Raw genomic sequence first — 24,419 nt, forward strand, 5'->3', positions numbered from 1 at the left:
ATTAAAGTTACTTTTTTTTTCTCAATTTTAATTTTAAATTTTTTTACGTGGGAATCTTTTTTTAATCTTTTTACGGTGTGTGAATCAGAGGGTATTGTGTGACTGAAGATTGGTCATTTTGGGCCATGTTAACCTTTGGAATGGAGAATAATCAAGTTGGTGAGAAAGCAAAGACATATGGGAATGAGTGTCAGTGTGTGCTCAAAATTTGTTTTTTCATGAAATGCTAAATTCAAAAGAATGCTTCTGTGGCTGTGGCACCACCACCTAATCTGCATGAAGAGTCTATGCTTTTAAAAATATATATTATTAATAGAAAGAAGGTGAAGTGCTTTGCCTTGATAGATGGCATAAAATGAGTGGAAGGTATATCTTCTTTCCCACGTGAGCTTTTATTTATTATTTTTTGGGGCGGTTTTGTTGCTGAAAAGTCTTATGTTTGTAATATTTTGACAACAAATAATATATAGTTATATAGTTAGTTGTTATTTGTTTTAATTTAAATTTATTAAAAATTATTAATAATAACTTGTCACCTAAAATTTGTTATGAAAATATTGTGAATATTTTTTTTTTGGGCAAGTTTGGAGCTTTGGATTAAAGTTTTTGTTTTATGATTACCATCTATAAAATATTGAATTTTCCTAATTAGAGAAAATTTGAAATAAATTAAGAGAAATAATATGTTTACAACATTTTTTACAACAAATCTTATGTGACAAGTTGTTACAGGTTGTTATTAATGAAGTAGAAAAACAATTTCAGTAGTAGATTCAAATTAGAACCAATAACAACTAACTATTTATGATTTGTTGTGAAAATATTGTGGATATAACGCCTTTTATAAATTAAATATAGACAAAACCAATTAATTAAGGAAGGTTAATCATGTCTACATCTACATTTAAATATGGTATAAAATGAAAGTCCGTAACTTTTTGTTGACTTCTTGGTTTAAGTGATAACTCAATAGTAAATTAGTAATGGGTTAATGATAGCCTTATACTTTTTTAAAAAAAAGGGAAATGATAGCCTTATACTTTAGAGTTCCATACGTCCGTGAATCAAATCTCACTCTCCCACTCCCCTAACACCTACCTAATAAAATTGTTAACTTTCTTCTAATGTTATCATATGATAAAATTTTGAAAATCCAAATTTTCATATCATTATATATTATATATTATTAATTGATTTTATATCTATAAGCATTACTTATAATTTATAAAATATCATATAATTATACGTGCATTATAATATTGCAATATAATATTTTCTTTAAATGATATAACACACAATTCATGCAGTACAAACACAATGACAATAAATTCCAATTAATAATCTCCATTGCAAGTATATGGATTTAACTCTCATTTGCTTACCCCCACGAGTTGAATGGAATTTGATAATAATAATAATAATAATAATAATAATAATAATAATAATAATAATAATAATTGTAAGGTCACAATTTGCACCCAAACCCAACAGTAAGAAGAGGATAGGCCCAAAAAGCCCAATACAATGAAATTTGTAGAGAGTGGGCTTGAAATCTAGGTTATAGCGATGTTGGATAACAAAAATGATGGGTTAAATCACCACATCACATACAATGAACTGTTTATGTAACAGAATTTCTCCTCAGACACAAGCCAAGGATGATTTGTATTATCTATAGATTACAATTATGGATGATGGTGTGTATAGTGTTTTCTTTCTCTCCTCTCCGATCCCCTCTCCTGAACGTCTTCATTTCCTTTTATATCCTCCTTCTTCTTTTCCTCATCCTTCACGTATGGATCAGATTCTTAGTTTAGATACTTATCCCATCCACCTATCCCTGAAATCTTTGGAGGTAGCTGTAAGGCTGAACCATGATGCTCAGACATCACTTCCCTATTAATACGACCAAAGAAGTAGTTGCAGAGCATTCAATGCAGTGGTAACAGTTTTATCTTAGATATTTCATAGCTCTTCTTCTTATCTTATACATCCACCATGCCTGTTCTTACTTGTAAGATTTCTTAGAATATCGCCCTTGGATGCTAGACGGTCTTCTCCTACCTCAACTTTACATAGCCGAGGACATACTCCTCCTCGGACCACCTTCGTGTATATACTGGACCAAATATCACTTCTTTACATATTAGTATTGCTTAGTGGGTTGACGTTCCTACATCCTCAGACCATTCAGCGTCCTCGGATTGGGCCTTTAGCTAAACAAGAACTCTTGGGCCAACCCAACACGTATTCCTGGGCTCATTGAGCCTACAACAACAACAACAACAACAATAATAATAATAATAATGATTTTTAATAATAAAAAAATTAATAGAATTCGAGGATATGACAAATGTCACCATTCCTTATTATTATTATTATTATTATTATTATTATTATTATTATTATTATTATTATTGTAATGACGCAATTTGCACCTAAGCCAAAAACAAGATGGGTATAGGCCTAAAGAGCCCAATACAATAAATTTATAAAGAGTGGGCTCTAAATCTAGATTCTAATAAGTTGAGTTAATGATGATAATGGGCTAAAATTACAGTGGGATGAAGATGGAATAGTTTGTATAGTGAGATTTGTCCTCGGACTCAAGCCAAGGAGATTGATTCTTACATTTCTCTCTTCTAAAGACAAATTGCAGACATTGTTATTGAGTCTACAGTGTTTTTTCTCTTCTTTTTTCTGATCCCCCTTTCCATGGGGGACCTTTTATCTTATATAGACCATTTCAGATGATCCTGGCCTTCCACCTGTTGATTGCATAGGTCATTCCCCCAATTCCAGTCCAATCTAGGTCTTTCTTCAAGTTCCCGAGAGATGCAGCGCCCGATGCAATACTGTTCAAAGGTCTTCTCCACATAAATGCGGCCAGAAGGTTTGGTGGGATGCATTAAATGTGGTGGCAGTTTCTAGCTTTTCAATCACGTCAGTGCCATCGCCCCTCCCAAAACCCATTTTGTACAGTAGAGCCTCCTCTGATAGCGCATTGATGACGTGATCATAAAATCTAAGGACGTGACCTCCTCGGCTCACCAACTATCCTTCTCGGCCAAGCGTGACACGTGGTGCGATCACCTTACTCGAAATTCTCATACCCCACAATTATTATTATTATTATTATTATTATTATTATTATTATTATTATTATTATTATTATTATTATTATTATTATAACTGAAACTTCTGAAACTTTCACAATTTTTCACGTCAGCACAACATTTAAATAAAATTATCATTTTATTTAAATAAAATTATTTTTGTTTAGTTCAAACTTAGCAAGGAGTGAAACTCTATCTCTCAAACAAATCCAACTTAAACACAAACTCATCATTTTTTTTAAACAAAATTATTTTTGTTTAATCCAAACTTAACAATGATGTGGCATTTGGTATGGGGTAATGTTTTAGAATTTTCAGGAATGTTTAAAGATTCCCATGTTTGGTTGCAAATCACGCTAGGGAATTAGATGCCATGGGAATTTGAATTCCCCCCTTAAACCCCTCTCAGTAGGAATGTGGATTCCCTTTAAAATAGGTGGGAATCCAGATTCTCAAGCTTAAAGAAAATTGTGTTTTTTTATAAATTGACATTTTTAACCATTTTCCTTATCATTTAAGCAATTAAGATAAAATATAAAACAATCATCAATATCTTTTCCCTTGTCTTTATTCAAGTGCTCACAAATGTAGGGGCAAATACATTATATATGTAATAGATCGCATTTGTTTCATTGTTGATGAACTACTTTTACTTTTATTGCTACTTCTATGGTCTTATTGACCTAAACGTTGTCAGGTTGTTTTGTTATAGATTAAACTCTTCTAAAAATTATTATTAAGAATAAAAGCATTTGATAATTTAAATAGTTATTTTTATATTGTACTAGTTATTTTTATATTGTACTTGTCATTTTGAAATGTTATATTATAATTTTAATGAATTTGTCATAATTAATAGTTTATAATTGGGTTTTCATTATTTATTTAGAGGAATATTTTTTTTAAAAGGACTTGGTAGTTCATATTCAAATCTAAGGATAGAATAGGAAAAATAAATAATTCAATTAAGATTCCTGGGAATAAACTAAACATTATTATCTCACATTCCTACGAATCTTAAGAGATTCTCAATAAAACCAAATATAGGATTAGCTACATTTCTAGGAATTTGGATGCTAAGAGTAATGTGGATTCTCCCGTACCAAACGCCACATGAGTGAAACTCTAATTATCATTTTTATTTAAATAATTTTTTTTTAGTTCAAACTTTTAAAACCGAAGTCTCTAAAACTCTCGCAATTTTCCACGTTAGCACAATATTTAAATAAAATTATCATTTTATTTAAATAAAATAATTTTTGTTTAATTCAAACTTAACAAGGAGTGAAATTTTATCTCTCTAACAAGTCTAACATTAACTCAAACTCATCATTTTTTTTAAACAAAATTATTTTTATTTAATTCAAACTTAACAAGGAGTGAAACTCTAATTATCATATTATTTAAATAAAATTATTTTTGTTTAATTTAATCTTAACAAGGAGTGAAATTCTATCGCTCTAACAAGTCCAACTTTAACTCAAACTCATTATTTTTTTTAAACAAAATTATTTTTGTTTAATCCAAACTTAACAAGGATTGAAACTCTAATTATCATTTTATTTAAATAAAATTATTTTTGTTTAATTCAAACTTAACAAGGAGTGTGTGCGTACCCAAATTATGGTTATTGGGCTCACAATCTATTTGTATCGTGGGTTTAGGATTTTCTACTATGGGTGGTCCTGTGCTTGGTGACCCCCATGCTTTCCAGTTTCAGCAATCCCTCCTCTAACAAAGTTGCTTTCCTTTCTCTCTTAGTTTTGTCACTCTTTTCTCTTAGTTCTCCCTCCCTATTTTTCCAAAACCTGTGCTTCTCATCCTAGTCTCTTATTTATAGCGTAAGGTTAGTGGGAATGTCATGATTATTCCTGATTATTAGTGGAGATGGGGGTCCAATTCCATTGTTTTGAAGTGGATGTTTGATGGGAGTGGTAGTAGTGGCATTGGAACTGGTTCCCACCTCCTATAGGCTGTTTGGCGGTGATATGCCCCAAGGCTCTATTGGATAGCCAAGATGAGTTCCCCCAAGCAATCACGTTCCTATCTGAGACGCAGTTGATCGAGATCACAGGCCCAATGCGCCTTAGGCCAAGCATCACGACACGATGCTCGGGCCCACGGCTTTGTGGGCTTGAGGCCCTGCCTTGTACAAGGGGTTGGGCCAGAGACCGTTCCATAAGGCTAAGGTCGAAGGCCCAAAAGACTCAAGGATCTCGTACCGTACATTAGCCCCCCCTTGATCCGTGTCCAGCTACCGAGAACGAATCAAGGATGCTAAGAGCTGGAAGCTCTTTTGGAAGTTTAATAGTGATTTGCTGAACGGATGGGACATTCATTAATGCGCTCTTAAAAGATGCATTGTGCCAGACCGTCAGATCCAATCCTCATCATAACCTGACGATTCGTGAACTGAGGCGGCATGCATGGCAGTTAGCAAAAGAATTCGTAAAGTTTTCTCGCCCTCTGTTTTCATTAATTGCTCTTAACCCCCTCTGGACCCAATAAATAGTTGCCCCTGATCTCTCCCATCACTTTTTGCATCCTCTCTTCCTCAAATACTTTCTTTGTCGAGCATACCTCTCCCGTGCACATATTATCCAGCCTAGATCATTGTTTTCTAGAGCCACTAGTAAGTTTTCTTTTACTCTTCCATACTCGTTCAGTTTTTCTTCACTCCATAGTTTAGGAATGGGTTATTCTCATCTTTTTGCACCTGGGGCTGTCTTAGCTAACTTTAGAGCAGCCTATGGCATCCCTAAGGACATCGATATCACCTTTTGTAACGAGGGTGATATTGCTCTCGCGAGGGGCTCTAGTCCAAACGTAGCATTTTTCCCCTTAATGTCAATACTAGAGGGTGGGGTTAGGTTTCCCGTAGACCCTCTCATTGTAGGCACCCTTAAGTTCTATGGCCTGTGCCCCGACCAACTCCCCCCCAATTTTTACCGAGTGGTGAGTTGTGTCAGTAGACTAAACCAAATATTCAGTCTACAACTAAATCATCACAATATCAATTTTATGTATAGTTTGTGCGGCAATATTAAGACCGATTACAATTTAAAAGTTAGGGATGTGCGGTACGGCTCATATCATGCCTTCCTGACTCCAACAGAAACTCGATAAGAGAATTCGTCCCGGTGAGCGGCAATTGGCTTGCCGATGAGCTCCCCTGTCCGCTTTCGTCGCGTGATGTTGGTCGGTACTCAGTACTTTTACTTGTTTTAAAATTTGATAATTTTGCTCGGTTCACTTACTTAGGTACTAACCAGCCCATTTATTGACTCTTTGCAGAAGGGAAAAGATTTAGACCGAACCCTAGAGCTGTGCATGTGAGGGACCTCAACTTTGTACTAAGGTCAGAGATCTTTGTGCACACGGACGAACAGCTCCGAGCATCCCATCTAATACTCGGTTGTAACCCCGTGTACTCTACCTGGCAGCCGTTCAGCCAAGCCTTACTGGTGAACAGCCCACTTCTGTCATACATCAATGTTCGGCACGCCAATCTTCTTCCGCCCTCCTTAACAGTTGGTGAAGCTCGGGACCTCGGTCCCAGATATACTACGGCAAAGGATCTTGCACCGGTGAGGGACGAGTCAACTAAATGTGTGTCTCAAAGCCGTAAAGTCTCCACGTTCCTATTAAACAGCCCGAAGCTCAAGCTCGAGCAGTTGAGCCAGAAGCAGCCGAGGCTGATCAAGACGTAGACATGGTGACAAGGCGAAATATAACCGCTGACCGGTTCTTGCTCTGCACTCGTCCTACGACTCAACCTTAACAAACTCAAAGCAAGGAGCGAACTCCTCCTCCTCCTTCTACCGGTCGTGCCAAAAAGAAACAACAGGTTACAGATCAACCAACCTGGATTACAAGTGGTGCTCCTTCAAAGACCCCGCCTCCAATATCGAGCGGGATCACTATCCGGGAGTCAGGGGGTAATGTCCGACCACCTCCCTAGGTTGGCATTGATGTGGCGTCCTCGTCTCGACTAGAGGCGAGTTGGCAGCCCACCTTCAAACTCGGCGACGGGCCTCTGCCAGCGTCCACCAGCCTGAGGACCTAGGCCTAAGGCCAAGGGGGACGGATGGCCCAGAGCTTGGTGCACGTCCTTCTACTGCCCGAGGATGTTCACTTCTTCTTGAAGGGAGATAAGGAATCGCTCGCTAGGCGGTTACAGTGGCACACCATAGCGGTAATTTTCTTTCACATTTATTTTAATGCATGTGTATTCTTTTGACCTTCACACTGACCACTAGTACAATATCAGGCTGCGCAACTAACCTACGTCCTCAACGCGAGGCTGAAGGAGCTCGTCGAGGATGCTGAATGAGAGAAGGTCCTGAAGGACATCACTGCTGCCATTGCAAAGGAAAAGGGCAAAGCTGCTGAGGCCGCCGAGGACAAGGCTTAGTCTTTGGAGAAAGCCCGGTTGGCGTTAGAGAGAAAATTGGCTGAGGCGGAGGACAAGCTGGGGGAGGTCAAGCTTAAACTGGCGGAGGCAACTAGCCTAAACCTGGCCCAAGCTGACATTATGGCTGATCTGAAGGCGGCCCTGAAAGCTTGTGAGGATAAATGGTACGTCAAGGGCTTCGCGGATGTTGAGAACTTCATGGAGCCTGTTGTCCACCAAGCCCGGGTTCATGGGTTTGGGGAGGGATGGCTGGCAGCCCTTCAAGCAATGGGAGTGCTCGAAGATTCCCCACTGAGGAATCCAGAACAGATCCCGTACCCAGCTCCTAATCTCCCCATTCAAAGTCAAGCTGGTTGCTGACGAAGAAGATACCCCCAGTATGAGGGAGCTGGTCCAAGCGATTGACGCCCATGTGGAAAGTGTTGATCTCAAGGTCACTAGCAACCTTAATGTGGCTGAAGGAGCACAAGTCTAGCAACCACCAACTGAGGACATTCCAGGTCGGTAAGCCGATGATGTAGCTCATGTCCCTCCCACCGATCCTGCTGTTTGATAATTATGCTTGTAGCTTGCTTTTATTTTCTATCCATGTTTACTTCTCTTTTATTTGTTCGGTTTGCCTAAAGTCATCGGGTTGTGGTGACAAAATAATGATTTGACTCTTAATTTACTAAGCTTTATTTTCCTATAGTCACAGGGTTGTGGTGACAAAACATTGTTTCGATTTCTATTCGTTTGCTTTATTTGATCCGGGTATGATGACCAGACGTTTGTTTTGACTAGATTTGTGTATGATTACCTTATTGCTATTTAGTTGTTCGTTTGCCTCTGACCAGTGATTAAAACTACTCACTTGTTTCTAATAGGATAGGTTGTATCTTTGCATACATAATGACCGGGACTGATCTGGAAGAAGTTGTTTATACCTTAGGAGTTGACTTTCTGATAATAAGAACTGAATTTGATATATGCTAACTTAATGAAGATGAACATTCGGTGATTGAGCCTAGCCAGGACAGAGTTTCCTTTTGTTAGGAGAATTTAGTGTAAGTTTCTTACCTCCCCGATGATTAAGACCTGACCTAGGAGATCAGTTTTTGTTCTTAAAATAAGTGAATGTAAGGTTTCTGCCCTTATATCAAATCTGAAATTAGGTTTCCACCTGCCCAGTGATGGAGATCGAATTGGGAACAGGTTTTTGTCCTTAGATAAAATCTGAAATTAGGTTTCCACCTGTCTGGTGATGGAGATCGAACCGAGGACAGGATTCTATCCTTAGATAAAATTTGAAATTAGGTTTCCACTTGTCCAGTGATGAAGATCGAACCGAGGGTAGGTTTCTATCCTTAGATAAAATTTGAAGTTAGGTTTCCATTTGCCCGGTGATGGAGATCGAACCGGGAACAGGTTTCTGTCCTTAGATGAAATCTGAAATTAAATTTCCACCTATTCGGTGATGGAGATCGAACCGGGGACAAGTTTTTGCCCTTAGATAAAATTTGAAGTTAGGTTTCCACCTGCCTGGTGATGGAGATCGAACCGAGAACAGGTTTTCGTCCTTAGATAAAATCTGAAATTAGGTTTCCACCTGTCCAGTGATGGAGATCGAACTGGGAACAGGTTTCTATCCTTAGATAAAATCTAAAATTAAGTTTCCACCTGTCCGGTGATGGAGATCGAATCGAGAACAAGTTTCTGTCCTTACGATAATTAGACTCAATTCCCCTCACGTTCGTTGACTGGGTTAATGTTGGAAAAATACATGTTTGTATCGCATACAAAACATATGCAGGGATAATTTAACGAATCTACTTCACTCACAATTGATAACATGCACTATGTAAGTTTTAGAATTTAAGAACAAGAGAGCGTACCTTGGTGTAGTGAATTTCAAAACAAAGATCAGAAATACTTGGGAACACTTTTAATCTTCACTCCAATTCTACTTTACGCCCAATAAGTATGGTCTCTCAATCAGTTTTCAAGGGGAGAATTAGAGAGTGTCTCACATGCACATACACACCATTTCATACTCCTACATAAAATTCTATTTGTTTCTCCCTTTATAACTAACTGATTATCTAATTAGACTGGCCTATTAGGCTTTTTCAATTGGGCTTTAATGTGTGGCTTGAAGTGGGACCAAAAGGGACCAATAAGAAATTAGCTCCAATGGGCCTTGGGCTTTTCTGTCAACTCTTGACAAATCCAAAATTACCATTAATTATATTTAACACTATTATATAAATATAATTACACTCTACGCCTTATTTATAAATTATATCCCAAGACTTTATTATACATGTAACTCCTTCATAAAATATTCATAGCAATACAAAGTCATGAAAGTAGACTGTCACTTTGTAAACTACTACATCTTAATTTCTTGAGTACCCGATTTAATCCTTTAAAATTATTCATCATATATTTATGAAATCTAATTTCATAAATATATACTTAAGTAACTTCTTACCAAAGTGGTTAGGTCTAACTCTCTGAATAACTGAACCCATTAAACTTATCTCAATGAATTATTTTATATCTCCATTAAGAGACTATGAATTCCATCTTGAGAATATATGTTCCATCAACACTAAATGTGGCTGCCTAACATACTGAGGTTTTGACCGTTACTTTAGATCTCACTCCTGATATATTAAAGCAACTTACACCTCATGATCAGTCCATTATTCTCTCAGGATTAAGAGTTCATGCAAATAGAAGTCGTGAGTTTATTATTCATTTGACAGTCGTTAGGAGAATAATAAATCTCACAACGGTCTAGTTCAATATGTTTTAACTCTTAAAACATATCAACATACCAACTAGAAATCTCTATTTCCATGATTAAGACAAATCATCTTAGTTGATACGTTATAATCTTCGCAGATAAAATGCCCAATTTCATTACCGACTACAAACTACAATTTTGAGTTTACAAAGAACTTGTGATTTATATCTTCTGTGACTAAGTTACATAAATCACATATTATACATCTCATGGACTATATGATAATGTCTCATATTCATGTTACCATCATTTTAGATAATAATAAAACAACTTTATTAATCACAACATAATGTCATACATAATGTCATACATAGCATCATACAATAGGATTTAAGGGCACTAAACCTAACAGTTAATGAATTAACAAACAATGGTATTATGGGTATAGATAGACCTGCATGGATAAACATCACCTTCGTATTAATTAACAATATGCACATACAACATTATACTAAATCCGTGCCCCTGCGGACTAATAATCAATGGTAAAATTTCTTCAGATTGTGGGCATTCTATGGCCAGGGAAGTGGTCTTTTGTCCAAATCTTCTAGATAATATGCCCCTGCGCCCGCAATGGTGGTGACCTTATAGGGTCCCTCCGAAGTCGGTGCTAACTTCCCTGCGTTGACATCTTGCATATTCCCAACTGCCTTCCGAAGCACCAGATCTCCTGCTCCAAATTCCCTTTCCCTCACATCCCTATTGTATCTCCGGGCAAGTTTTTGTTGATATTTTGCAAGCCGTATAGTCATCGATTTCCAGCGCTTTTCCAACAAGTTCAGCTGCTTCAGCATCAATCTCGAGTTCTTAGCGGGGTTGAATTTCAAAACCCGAGCACTACACAAGTTTATCTCTGCCAATATAACTACTTCCGCTCCGTATGCTAGAGAGAACAGAGTTTCCCCTGTGGACCTTCTCGGAGTTGTTCGGTATACCTAAAGAACACTAGGTAACTCCTCTGCCCACCTGCCCTTAGCACCTTCTAATCTCCTCTTCAACCCGTTCACGATGGCCTTGTTGGTAGCCTTGGCTTGGCCATTGCTTTGCAAATATGCCGGAGTGGAATACCAGTTTGTGATGCCGAGACTGCTGCAAAACTCGCGGAAAGCTCTGCTATCGAATTGCAACCCATTGTCTGATATTAGAGACTTTGGTACCCTGAACCTCATCACTATATTTTTCCATACAAACTTCTTAACATCCACATCTCAAATGCTCGCCAACGCCTCGGCCTCCACCCACTTGGTGAAATAATCAATGGCTACTAAAACGAACTTCCGATTCTCTGTAGCTCGGGGGAATGGACCAACGATATCTAGCCCCCACTACGCAAAGGGCCAAGGGCTACCAATGGAATTTAAGCTCCCCGCCGGTTGGTGGATCAACGGGGCATGCTTCTAACATCACTTACATCTCCGTGTATACTTAGTAGCATCCCTTTGCATTCGCGACCACCAAAATCCCTGAGTCATTGCTCGGTGTGTTAATGAATGTCCTCTCACGTGACTACTGCACACTCCTTCACGTAGCTTGGCTAAGAGTTCCTCAATCTTGCTGGAGTGTAAACACTGTAGGTAGGGCCCCTCAAAAGATCTTTGATACATCTTACGATCAGCTGACAATAGGGGTGTGCAAAAAACCAACGAACTGAAAAAATCAGCCGAAACTGATCGAACCGATGTCAAAATTTCAGTTCGGTTTCGGTGCGGTTCGGTTTTAGTTTCATTTTTTACCCCGAAACCGAACCGACCCGACCGAAATATATATATATATATATATATATATATATATATATATATATATATATATATATTTATGTAATTTTAAAACATAACAAATCAGTGGCTTAGAGGTATGCTTCTTGTGGTTTGCCTACCTGATCCTAGGTTCGAGCCTTCGCGCATGGGACGTGGGTTTTTTTTAGCTATTTAATTCTTTAAAACCCTAGAGCATGTAAAGATTGAAATACCCCCTCTTATTTTCTTCCCTTTTCTTTTCTTCAACCGCCCCCTTCTCCAACTTCATCTCTCAATTTTTTCTATCTCTTTCTACCTTTCTCTCTCGTTCTAGCTTCAGTTGACACACACACACACACAGAGCAAAATGGAAGAAGAAGCTTTCTCAAGCTTTCTTCACTCAAATTATTCAGTCTCTCTGACTCTCTCTCTCTCTCTCTCTCTCTCTCTCCGAGTTTCATCTCTTCGCTTCAGATCGATAAAGACCAACGATAAGAGATCTCTACTTCCTTTTTCTTTCGAATATCTGAGATTCTTATATAATCGGTGAATTTTTTTTACACTTTAGGCTGTGTTTGTTTTGTTTCGTTTATACTGTGATTTTTTTTTCAAGTGAACGGTGATTTTCCTTGTGAGTGTGATTTTATATCCTTTGAACCCTCTCTCTTTTTTGTATTTTAGGTTTTGTTTAATACTGAATCAATGCTATTTTCTGTGAATCTGTGATTGTGATTTTGAGTTGTTATTTTCTTATTGAAAAATCGATAACCCCGTGTGATGTTGAGTTGTTTTTTTCTTTTTGTGACTGTGAATCTGTGATGTTGACTGAAACCGAATACCGATCGAAAAACTGACCGAAACCAAAACAACCAAAATTGACGGTGTTTCAACTATTTCGATCGGTTTCGGTTGACAATTTTGGAAACCGAAAATTTCGGTTTCAGTTGGCCAGTTAAAAAAACCGACCAAAACCGAACCAAAACACCCCTAGCTGACAACCAATACCGAGTAGCTGTCCAGCGTACTCTTTCCGCTTCCTTCTCATCAATAGGCAATTGATCTTCGGCTAAAAAGTCGATGATCGGATTCATCCAACATGGTTCAACTATTGTCACCTGTGAAACACCTACCCCTGCATTAATGCTTGGTTCTGCTACTAACTCTACTTTTATTAATCGAGGAATCTCCTCGGTTGATGATGACGCCAACGTGGCCAAGGAGTCAACGTGCCGATTTTGGCCCCTGGATACATGAACCACTCTAACGTTTAGGAAGCGGTCCATAATTTGTCTTACCGTCCGTAAGTACTCCACCATCTGGGGATCCTTGGCCTCAAAGCTCCCATGTACCTGATTAACTACCAACCAAGAGTCCAAGTAGACCTCTACTTCTTTGGCACCTAGGTTTGATACAACTCTTAGTTCGGCCAGCAAGGCCTCATACTCGGCTTTGTTATTAGAGGCCTTAAAGCCTAACCTAAAGGAATGCTCCAATTTTATTCCTTTTGGGGTGATGACTACTATCCTAGCTCCGGCCCTTAAAGCGCTGGACACACCGTCTACAAATACCTTCCACAGGATTACTTCTATAGAGCAAATGATCTCCCCCCTCTTCGGGGAAAACTCTGCAACAAAGTCGGCGAGGACCTGACCCTTCACCGAGCTTCTAGGCCTGTACCTAATGTCAAAAGAGCCCAGCTGAGTTCCCTACTTAGTTATTCTTCCCGTGAAATCAAATCTTCTCAATAGCAACTGTAGAGGATACTCGGTCAATACATAAACGGTATGAGCCTAAAAGTAGTAGGGTAGCTTCCTAGTGGCGTGGACTAATGCCAGTACTAACTTCTCCAAAGGCAAATACCTTATCTCGGCATTGACCAAGGTCTTGCTGATATAGTATATAGGCTAATGCACTCCCTGATCTCTCAGCAGCACGGCACTGACAGCATGCTCGGACACCGAGAGATACATGTATAAGTCCTCCCCAGGCTCTAGGGCTGTCAACATAGGGGCCCGCGTTAAATATTCTTTCAAGCCTTAGAAAACCCTTTCACACTCTTCGTTCCATTGGAATCCCTTTCATTTTTTTAGAAGTTGATAGAATGGACGACATTGATTGGCTAATTTGGAAATAAACCGGTTAAGGGCAGCTAACATACCGATCAGTACTTGGACTTCCTTTGGATTGCTCGGTGGTTTGAGGCATTTTACTGTTTCAATCTGGTCGGGGTTGACTTCTATTCCTCGGGTAGTGATCAAATACCCTAGGAACTTGCCGGCCCCTACTTTGAAAGCACATTTGTCGGCATTGAGGCGTAGCTTGTGCCGTCGAAGTACTTTAAACACCTCTTTGAGGTCACCAATATTTTGCGTCTCCTGTTTGCTTTTTACCACCATATCATCAATGTAAACCTCGACTGTGCGCCCAATCTTGTCTTTGAACATTCTCGTTATCATCCGTTGATATGTGGCTCCAGCATTCTTTAACCCAAATGGCATCACAGTATAATGGTAGTTAGCATCAGGGGAAATGAATGTCGTCTTCTCCTGATCCTCGGCAGCCAGGGCGATCATATAATAACCCTGAAAAGCGTCCAAAAAACTCATTCTCATGTGTCCATAGGTGGCATCTACCAGCTGATCAATCTTCGGCATGGGAAATGGATCCTTTGGACATGCTCGGTTCAGGTTAGTGAAATCAACACAAACCCTCCATTTGTCATTTTTCTTTTTCACCACCATGGTATCGCAAGCCACTCTGGAAAAAATATCTCCTTTATAACCCCGGCTTCCTTCGATTTCTTAACCTCTTGCCTAACAGCAACGACGTGCTCCTTAATCAATCTCCTTGGCCTTTGCTTCTTGGGAGGGTACAAAGGGTCCATGTTGTGCTTGTGAACTATGAACTCGGGGTCCACCCTGGGCACCTCTTATGGGCTCTAAGCAAACATGTCCACATTCTGCACAAGGAATAGCAGCATCCCCACCCCATTCTCGTCCTTCATACTTGCTCCTATCTAAAAACTTTTATCATAGTCCGGTAGTATCCTTACCTTTATTAATTCATCGGCACCATAAGCCCCCTTATCCTCTTAGGGCTCCAGTAATTGCTATAATGAAATTTCCTCAACTAACTCCTTCTGCTTGATTTCCCGGTTAATGGCGGCCACTAAGCATTACCTGGCCACTTGCTGACTTCCCCTTACTATGGTAATACCCTGCTTAGTACATAATTTGACTTTCACATGCAGGGTGGATGGAACTGCCCCCATTGCATGAATCCAAGGCCTTCCAAATATTGCCGTGTACGGCGAAAATAAGGCGACCACTATGAACGTCACCGTTATCTCCTTGCCTTCCATGTTCACAAGAAGTGAAATCTGCATCTCTAGGATCACCATCTGCCCATCGAACCCCACCAGAGGTGTGTTGTATTTCATGAGATCCTTGTTTTTCAACCTTAGCCCCCTAAATAGGTCGAGATACATCACTTCAACACCACTCCCTTGATCTATCAATACCCTCTTCACTATGAAGCCATTTATCCGGGCGGTGACCACTAGAGCATCATCGTGTGTTGGATTGTTCCTTCCAAATCATCATCATTGAAGGCAATGGGCTCCCAAGTGAGCTTTAACTTCTTCTTAGATGGTTGTTTTCCTAGGAAACCTTTTGTTGGGACCACAGCCAACACCCCTCTCCTTTCGAACACCATAATACCCCTTGAAGCGACATGAATGACCTCTATCACTCCCAACGGGGGTGGGAGAGGGTTTCCTTGAGGCCGAGCTCCCTATCCAGCGTCTTCATTTCTCGGGTCTACCACAAACTCTTTCAAGTATCCTGCTTTTACCAGCTGCTCTAGATGGTCTTTCAACACTCTGCATTGCTCAATGGTATGCCCCTTGTCCTTATGGTAAGTACAGTACGTGTTTTGGTTTCTCCTCAACGGGTTGCCTTCTATCTTATTCGGCCATCGAAAGTATGGCTCGTTTTTTTATCCGATCAACGATTTTGTGTACCGGCTCTTTGAACGTCATGTTTACCTCCCCAACCTGTGTGCTCGGCTCCCGAATCCTCAAATCCCTTGAAGGCCTTGATTGAAAACCCACCTGCTAAGGCTGGCTCACGATTAGAGCTTTGCCCTTGTTCTGTTGCCGGTTGTCCTCCAACCTCTTGTATTCCTCAATGCGCCTCATTAGTTGCCTCATATCCTCAAGTGGCCTCCTTGTCAAGTGGCCTCATTAGTTGCCTCATATCCTCAAGTGGCCTCCTTGTCAACGAGTCTTTTAGTTCGGAATCCTCTGGCAACCCTAACTGAAAGGTACTCACTGTGATTTTCTCATTACCTCTGCCAATTTCGTTATACAGTTCCTAATATCGGTTAGCATAGCTGCGGAGGGTTTCCCCTGCCCCCATCTTCATCGATAGTAATGCATCTACGGGTTGCTGAACTCAATTGCATGTCATGAACCGAACACTAAACTCTTGAATCAACTCAGAAAAACTGTGTATCAAGCTTTTCCTTAACCCATTGAACCACCTCAAAGTAGTGGGACCAAGACTTGAAGGAAATACCTTACACATCAGTGCATCATTATGAGTGTGTAAAGACATCATCTGAATGTAATGGCTTACATGTTCCATCGGGTCGGCCTTCCCATCGTAAGAATTGAACGGCGGCTGTGTAAATTTGCTTGGCATAAGGGCTCGTTTAATGTCCCTTGAAAATGGTGATCGGGCGGCAGGTTGGCGTAATCCGCGGCTCATAGCGTCCATGGCGGCATTTCGGGGTTGTCACTCCTCCAGGGAAATCGAGTCCCAGTCTGCATACTCCTGGGTACGATCTTGGTGTCGATGAGATCCGGACTAGTAGGACTCGGCCCCACAGCGACCTCCCACGCTATCCGACCCTTCTTCTCGCTCCTTATGGTCCCTTCTTTGGCACCTACCTCTCGCTTCGAACTTCAAATCCCTTACCAACCCACGTAAACGTTCAAGCTCCTCGTCCCTTCGCTCGAGCTCTTCATCCCTTCTGTCGAAACGATTGCACCCTGAAGCACCAGACATTGTTTGGTGCATTTGAAACAACCCTTCTCCGAGGCCAGACTGCCCTTCTTCCTCATACTCCTTATCTTCTCATCCTTTTTGCCTTCTTTCCCGCCAAGTGGATCCCCGAGAAGACCTCCCTAAGCCATTCTCAACATAACTCCTTGATTGACCTCCAGACATTTTCTTATTCACGTCTTGGCAGAACCACAACTTTGTAGGAAGGCCCCACTGTGGGCGCCAATTGTGCGTAACCAAATTATGGTTATTGGGCTCACAATCTATTTATATCATGAGCTTAGGATTTCCTACTATGGGTGGTCCTGTGCTTGGTGACCCCTATTTTTCCGACCCCTGTGCTTCTCATCCTAGTCTCTTATTTATAGCATAAGGTTAGTGGGAATGTCATGATTATTCCTGATTATTAGTGGAGATGAGGGTCCAATTCCATTGTTTCAAAGTCAATGTTTGTTAGGAGTGGTAGTAGTGGCATTGGAACTGGTTCCCACCTCCTATAGGTTATTCGGCGGCGATATTCCCCAAGACCCTACCGGACAGCCAAGATGTGTACCCCCGAGCAATCACGTTCCCATTTGAGACGCAGTTGACCGAGATCACAGGCCCAATGCGCCTTGGGCCAAGCATTGCGGCACGATGCTCGGGCCCACGGCTTTGTGGGCTTGGGGCCTTACCCCATACAAGGGGTTGGGCCAGGGACCATTCTATAGGGCCCGGGTCGAAGGCCCAAAGGGCTCGGGGATCCCGTACCGTACAGAGTGAAATTCTATCTCTAACAAGTCCAACTCAAACTCAAACTCATCATTTTTTTAATCAAAATTATTTTTGTTAAATCCAAACTTAATAAGGAGTGAAACTCTATCTCTCTAACAAGTTCATCTTAAACTCAAACTCAAACGTTGATAATTTATCTCCAAATTTGCAAAATTAATCATGAACACTATAAAATAGTGCAAAACCCAATATTTAAAAAAAAAAAGTGATTTTCATCTCCATACAACTATTACCCATCCCCATACGTTGGTTACACGCTACATTACCCTTTTAGATAAGAAGAAATAATATGTTTCAGCAATATATAAGCCAAATTTGCCGTTTATTCTCAAAAAGAAGAAGAAGAAGAAGAAGTATATAAGCCAACATGCATCAAGTTGCTTACTTTCATGGAGAGCAATACTTAAGAATAAGTAGGTTTAGAGTCAAATATACCATATGCATGATTTGAGAATTGTTTGTGATGCCTCAAGCTTCGCAGTGTTGTAATATGCACTCAATAATTAAGCTACACCTTTTCTTTTTTTTCTTTTTTTTTTTTGATAATGAAACCTGAAAACTATATAGTTTGATGTAATGTAATGTATGCAAAATAAATGAGCGACCGCAATATGTCTTTGACGTTTTATTTTGAATGATATTTGTGACTGTATATGATTTTTTTTTTTTTTTTTATCGTTTAAAGTTTAGACCTATTAAAGTTTAAAATTTTTTGTCTTATGAGTTCGTGTATTTTTTTTTTTTTTATTTATCATTTGAATAGTCATATATTTTTTAAATTGTTTCAACAACTTAATCTTTAATTATATATCTTTTTTGGCATTTTGAAAGTTTTAACGTATGAATTTATATTAGTTTTTGCAATATTTGAAATATCTGAATTTTTTATTTTTTTTATTGTTGATTCACCACCAATCTCCTCTTTGTACCTTCTTTTCTCTTTTTTTCTCTCTTTGGAACACTAGCCATTTAGGTTTTTCTCTCTCACTCTTTGGGTTTTCAGTTTTGGTAGATATATTAGATTCCAATTGCTTCTTAATTTTTTCGCTCCTACTTAGAGTTTTGATTTAGGTTTTTGAATTTTTTGATAACATTTGTAACATCTGAAACTGTCTGAAAATTTTTTTATAAGTCATTGGACGTTCAAGCAATGGCTTCTTCATCAAATTATAATACAAATTAAAGTCATACAAGAGCAAATCATGCAATGGTGTAATTTTTTAATCAATTTAAAATTTTATAAAATTAATTTTAGTTCATCTTACAAATAGGTAGATTTCCGTGTATAGCACGGGTTAGCGATTAGTTATTATTATTATTACTTCAATAGAGGGAAACAAAGTCATTGTCAGGCAAATTAGAGGGTTGGTTTGTACTGTATTCTTAAGAAAATTTTCATTTTGTGTCTTTAAGAAGAGGAAGTATTACAATTACTTGGGTATTTGATTTTTTTTTTCTTTTTTTTGAGAAACAAATACACGAGAGAGAGAGAGAGAGAGAGAGAAAGAGAGGTATCTGATACTTGATTAACAAGGCACTTGTAGTTAGCATAAGGGTAAATATGAATGCAAGCATATAGATTTAACTTTTTTTTTTAATAGATAAATAGATAGTATTTCAAAACCATATAGATTTTACTTTTAAGCACTTATCTTTGTTATTTTTCAATGTGATTATCTTTCTTAATTTATTATGGATGGGATTATAGGAACAAATCAATCTTGTTTGTCTATGACACACGGTTTAATTGAGGAGACTCGAAAATTGGGTAGCCTCTCGTACTAACAAGAAGTGTTTGGCATCAAAGACTTGATTATGATTTATGACCAAAGCTAAGTCAAAACGGAGTATTATAAAGGCAGAAGAAACAATAATGATGGTTGCCAAAATTATTCGAATCACCATCCTTACTTTCTCGACTGTATTTATTAGTTAAGGAAAAAATATTGACAGCAGGATTACCCACAAAATTATGGTATAAATGGATGAAAGAAGTTATTTCTGGGATAAAAAAAAAAAAAAACCACATTTAAAGAAATATGACACTAACCCCAAATAAATGAGAGGTGCTACGTCCACAATATTTTTACAACAAATCACAGGTAATTAGTTGTTATTGGTTCAAATTTGAACCTAATACTAAAATTACTTTTTTCCCTCAACAATAACAACCAGTAATAACCTAACACTTAAAATTTGTTGTAAAAATATTGTGGACATATCATTCCTTCAAATAATATGGAGATGTTTTTTTATTTAGTCAATTAAAATTTTCTACCAATATATAATTATCATACCTTATTTAAAGGATGTAGAGACCAATAACACTATTTATGACATATTGTATAGAGATTCTCCAATACCGGGTTTCCCAAACAAAAGCACAAGAGGGAAAAAGCAGAAGAAGCAATAAAGAGTGAATAAGAGCACTAATATTAGTGGTGCTAAAAAGTTATATGGCTATTTTTAGCACTACCAAATACAAAAATGAGGGCTAAAAAGAGAATACAAATTCGCTATACCATTTTTAGTATTCCACTTTATGTTCCACCAATCACAACTTACTACATTTTTTTTTTTTGGGGACAAAATGATAGAATACCATGTATTTGTTTAACTTTTTTTGTTAAATAGCCAAAGTTTAAAATGGAAAATAATAATAATAATAATAATAATAAACACATAACACGTTGTGATTAATGGAACATAAAATGGAACACTAAAAATGGTACAAAAGATTTGTATTCCTAAAGAGAGAGGAAACAACTAACAAGAAATGCTTCTAGAAATTAGGATAAAAGGTTAGAAAATAATTTTTTTTTTAATTTTAATTTCATTTATGGATTATGTTAAGATGAGAAAAAATAAAATTAACACAAATTTTTTTTTCTCAAATAGAATTTTACTCTAGCCTAATTTATATATATAAAACCGAAATCTCTGAATCTCCCATAATTTTCCACGTTAGCACAATATTTAAATAAAATTATTTTTATTTAGTCCAAACTTAACAAGGAGTAAACTTTATTTATCTAACAAGTCCAACTTAAATTCAAACTCATCATTTTTTTAAAACAAAATTATTTTTGTTTAGTCCAAACTTAACAAGGAGTAAAACTCTATCTCTCTGACAAGTTCAACTTAAACTCAAACTCATCATTTTTTTAAACAAAATTATTTTTATTTAATCCAAACTTAACAAGGAGCAAAGCTCTATCTCTCTGATAAGTCCAACTTAAACTCAAATTCATCATTTTTTTAAACAAAACTATTTTTGTTTAATCCAAACTTAACAATAAGTGAAACTCTATCTCTCTGACAAGTCCAACTTAAACTCAAACTCATCATTTTTTTTAAACAAAATTATTTTTGTTTAATCCAAACTTAATAAGGAGTGAAACTCTATCTCTTTAACTAGTCTAACTTAAATTCAAACTCAAACTCAAACTCAAACGTTGATAATTTTTCTTTAATATTTTTTGGTCTTTCAGAAGTTTTAATATCTAAATTATTGAGTAATTTTTTTGTAGTATCTGAAATTGTTAGACATATTTTTTGTAAGTCATTGTATGTTCAAGCAATGACTTCTTCATCAATTTGTAACATAAATTGAAATTATACAAGAACAAATCATGCAATAGTGTAGTTTCTTAATCAATTTAAGATTTTATAAAATTATTTTAGTTTACCTCACAAATAGGTAAGTTCCCGTGCATAGCACGGGTTAACGACTAGTATAAGTATATATACGAGTATGAAGCTCTCTCTTGGAAACTTGAATCTTGATCCTTACCCCTTATACCCCACAAACACTTATACTCATGGAATGACTATCACACAAAAAGTATGTTGTAATAAATTTTATTTTTTAATACATGTAACATGAGCTACCAAATTGTAATAGGAAACTATATATAATAATAATAATAATAATAATAATAATAATAATAGGCAACTCATGGTCTTGACTTGTGATTTATGGATTGTGAATTTGTGAGAGAGGAGATGGGCCCGTGGTACATTGATAATTAGACTTATATGCAAAAAAACAAAAAATTCTTTGTTGAAATAATGAAGCTAGATGGGTGGATTAAAAGGACGCTATATATATAATTTAGGGGCCACCACTACCACCTCTGATGCATACAACTCCTGTTCTTTACTTACGGAGGGTCCAAAATTTTAGTTTGGAGAATAAGATCTTTGATTGATTATTATTCATGCCTATTTATCTTTTGTTGGTTGGTTGGTTTTGTCAAACAAAAAGCCTATACCCAAAAACTCTCTCTCTCTCTCTCTCGGTCTAAGCTACCAATTTTAATTCAAACTCCCAGAATTTGCTTAAATGGCCATAATTATCTCATACATAATATATCTAATATATACATCATCATTCTAATAATGTATAGGATTCACACAAAAGTAAGACCCATACAATCTAATAAGAAATATGCATACACTAGATACATGAGATACTCTTAAATAGACGCATTTTCAACCTAATTGATAAGTTTGGATAACGTCAAAAATATTTATAAGATATTATTAATCCTCATTCTATATCATTTACTTTTTCTTGATCACGAATTTTATAAAGTTCTAGTATAAAATGATTATATGTCTCAAACCCGAAAACTTTATATGCTAAGACTCTTCTCACCGAGTAGGTCAGTACAAATAAATAGCTAGACTATACTTTTTTTTCTTTCTTTCTTTATTGAATTTGATAATTTTAGACAAAAATCTGAGTAATTTTGGTACCATATATAAAAAAAATAAAAAAATAAAAAACCATAATTTTTACTACAATTATTATTTTACATAACAGACTGTGATTGACTTATTATTATTTTTACATAGGCTCACAATTTTTTTTTCCACCATTTGCAATCCGTTTCGTGAACAATATTAGTTTTTACATGGTCTTAATTTTTTTTTTTTTGCTAGAAATATAGATGAAGGATAGCTTTTATGCCTTGATGTCTGGCTTAAAGGTGATAGAAGATATGATTGGCAACAATTTGTCATCATCATCATGTGATCTTCCAATTGAGAGAGAGAGAGAGAGAGGTGGGTTTGACAACATGAAGAGGGGGGGACGGGGTTGTATGGGTTTGGCAGGAGGGCATCTCAATGGTCATAAAAGAAATCCATGTTGTCCCAACTCATTCAAGCACTCTCTCTCTCTCTCTCTTTTGTTCTAGTACTTATTTTTATACATTTTGTTCAAACTATCTGGATGTATCTTCCTTTCTCATCAAATATGTTGAGACTTGAGAGAGAAAGAGAGAGAGAGGGGGGGACTCCCCCCACCTTTTTAGTGGGAGGGCCACACATAGAGGGCACCCGAAAAGCACCAAGAAACTATCAGTACCACTAACTATCGCGTAGTTCCAGATAGAAACAATTGCCACTATCACCAAGAAAACCATCTTCTTGCTCATGATTTGTTTTCTTTCTTGTAGCAGTAGCAGAAGTAGTTCACTTCTTGAGAGACATTATTGGTCTTCGTTTGTGCTTCTTACTTACATCATCAATTAGTCACAAAATTTGTTACCAGAAATGGAAAACCTTCTAGTCCCCCACAGCCCATGTGTTGCGCACCTTCCAGTCAAGTTGTGGTGGTGAATCTAGTGATCTCAAAATCCCATTTAAGTGAAAGCTCAATGCTACAAAATTACATAATGTTCCCTTAAGAAAATTTCAACATTATCATTATGAGTGTACATGCAACCCATCAGTCCGAAAAATTCAACTTAACCCGATGTTTCAAATTGGTTTTTGAGTTGGATTAGGTTGGATTCTTTTTTTAAGCCTTAGGTTGAGTCAAGTTTAAGTTGTTAGTGTTTTCAACCCAACCTCCCCTACTCACACATGTATATAAGCGTATTTTATCACTCTTATTTTATTTTATTTTTTATTTTTTTTATATTAAAATTTTTAGAATTAATTTCAATGAATTTGAAATTTTGAATATAATTTAGGTATATATTATAATATTTGTAATAATTTATAGGAAAAAAGTACTCGAATAATCAATTAAAGCCCAATTTTTTATAAGGTATAAAACATTAAAGCCCAACTCGTCAACCTAACTCAACCCAATCCAACCACGAGGTGGGTTGAGAATTTCTCAACTTGACAAAGTCAAATAATATTTTAAAAAACCATTCAAACCTTCAACTTAATCCATGTACACCTCTAAATCTAATTGTTATGGATCATCATGGATAGATCGAATTTAGCGTCAACTAGCCAGTTGGTCCAATAACATAAAATTTGAAAATATTCTAATATGACTTTTTGAAAATATCCAACCACATTGTGCTTAACTGCTTTAACGCTTATTAAGTGATATGAGCCGAGGTTTTAATTTGATAAATTTTCAAATCTTAGTGTTTAATTTATTACTTTTTTTGGGGGAGTGTTGTCCTCCTTTTTTTTTCTTTTTTTTCTTTTTTTTTTTCCAAATTGAGCTTAGCAATGGCGTCCAGAAGACCAAAGAAAACAATCACGTGGAGT

General features: G+C 37.3%; 2 protein-coding genes across 2 annotated transcripts; both read right to left on the reverse strand.

Moving 5' to 3' along the window:
- Positions 1-10,833: 10,833 nt before the first annotated feature.
- Positions 10,834-11,490, reverse strand: LOC142620162 (uncharacterized). Its single transcript, XM_075793575.1, has 2 exons — positions 11,288-11,490; positions 10,834-11,158 (listed from the first exon to the last, which is right to left on the reverse strand). Exons 1-2 carry the CDS (start codon positions 11,488-11,490, stop codon positions 10,834-10,836), a joined length of 528 nt encoding a protein of 175 aa, XP_075649690.1.
- A 1,457-nt stretch (positions 11,491-12,947) lies between these two features.
- LOC142620163 (uncharacterized) lies at positions 12,948-14,798 on the reverse strand. The gene is made up of 2 exons (XM_075793576.1): positions 14,194-14,798; positions 12,948-13,734 (listed from the first exon to the last, which is right to left on the reverse strand). The coding sequence occupies exons 1-2, from the start codon at positions 14,796-14,798 to the stop codon at positions 12,948-12,950; spliced, it is 1,392 nt and encodes a 463-aa protein (XP_075649691.1).
- Between the last annotated feature and the right edge of the window lie 9,621 nt (positions 14,799-24,419).

This window comes from Castanea sativa, chromosome 12, assembly GCF_040712315.1.
Source record: "Castanea sativa cultivar Marrone di Chiusa Pesio chromosome 12, ASM4071231v1".
Lineage (NCBI taxonomy): Eukaryota > Viridiplantae > Streptophyta > Magnoliopsida > Fagales > Fagaceae > Castanea > Castanea sativa.

Coding starts and splice junctions, on each gene's coding strand:
- LOC142620162 (XM_075793575.1), bottom strand. CDS start 11,490: ATGAGGTTCAGGGTACCAAAGTCTCTAATATCAGACAATGGGTTGCAA. Junction 11,159..11,287: donor TTAGAAGGTGCTAAGGGCAG/GTGGGCAGAGGA, acceptor AAACTTGTGTAG/TGCTCGGGTTTTGAAATTCA.
- LOC142620163 (XM_075793576.1), bottom strand. CDS start 14,798: ATGGTGGTGAAAAAGAAAAATGACAAATGGAGGGTTTGTGTTGATTTC. Junction 13,735..14,193: donor ATGTTAGCTGCCCTTAACCG/GTTTATTTCCAA, acceptor TTTTGACATTAG/GTACAGGCCTAGAAGCTCGG.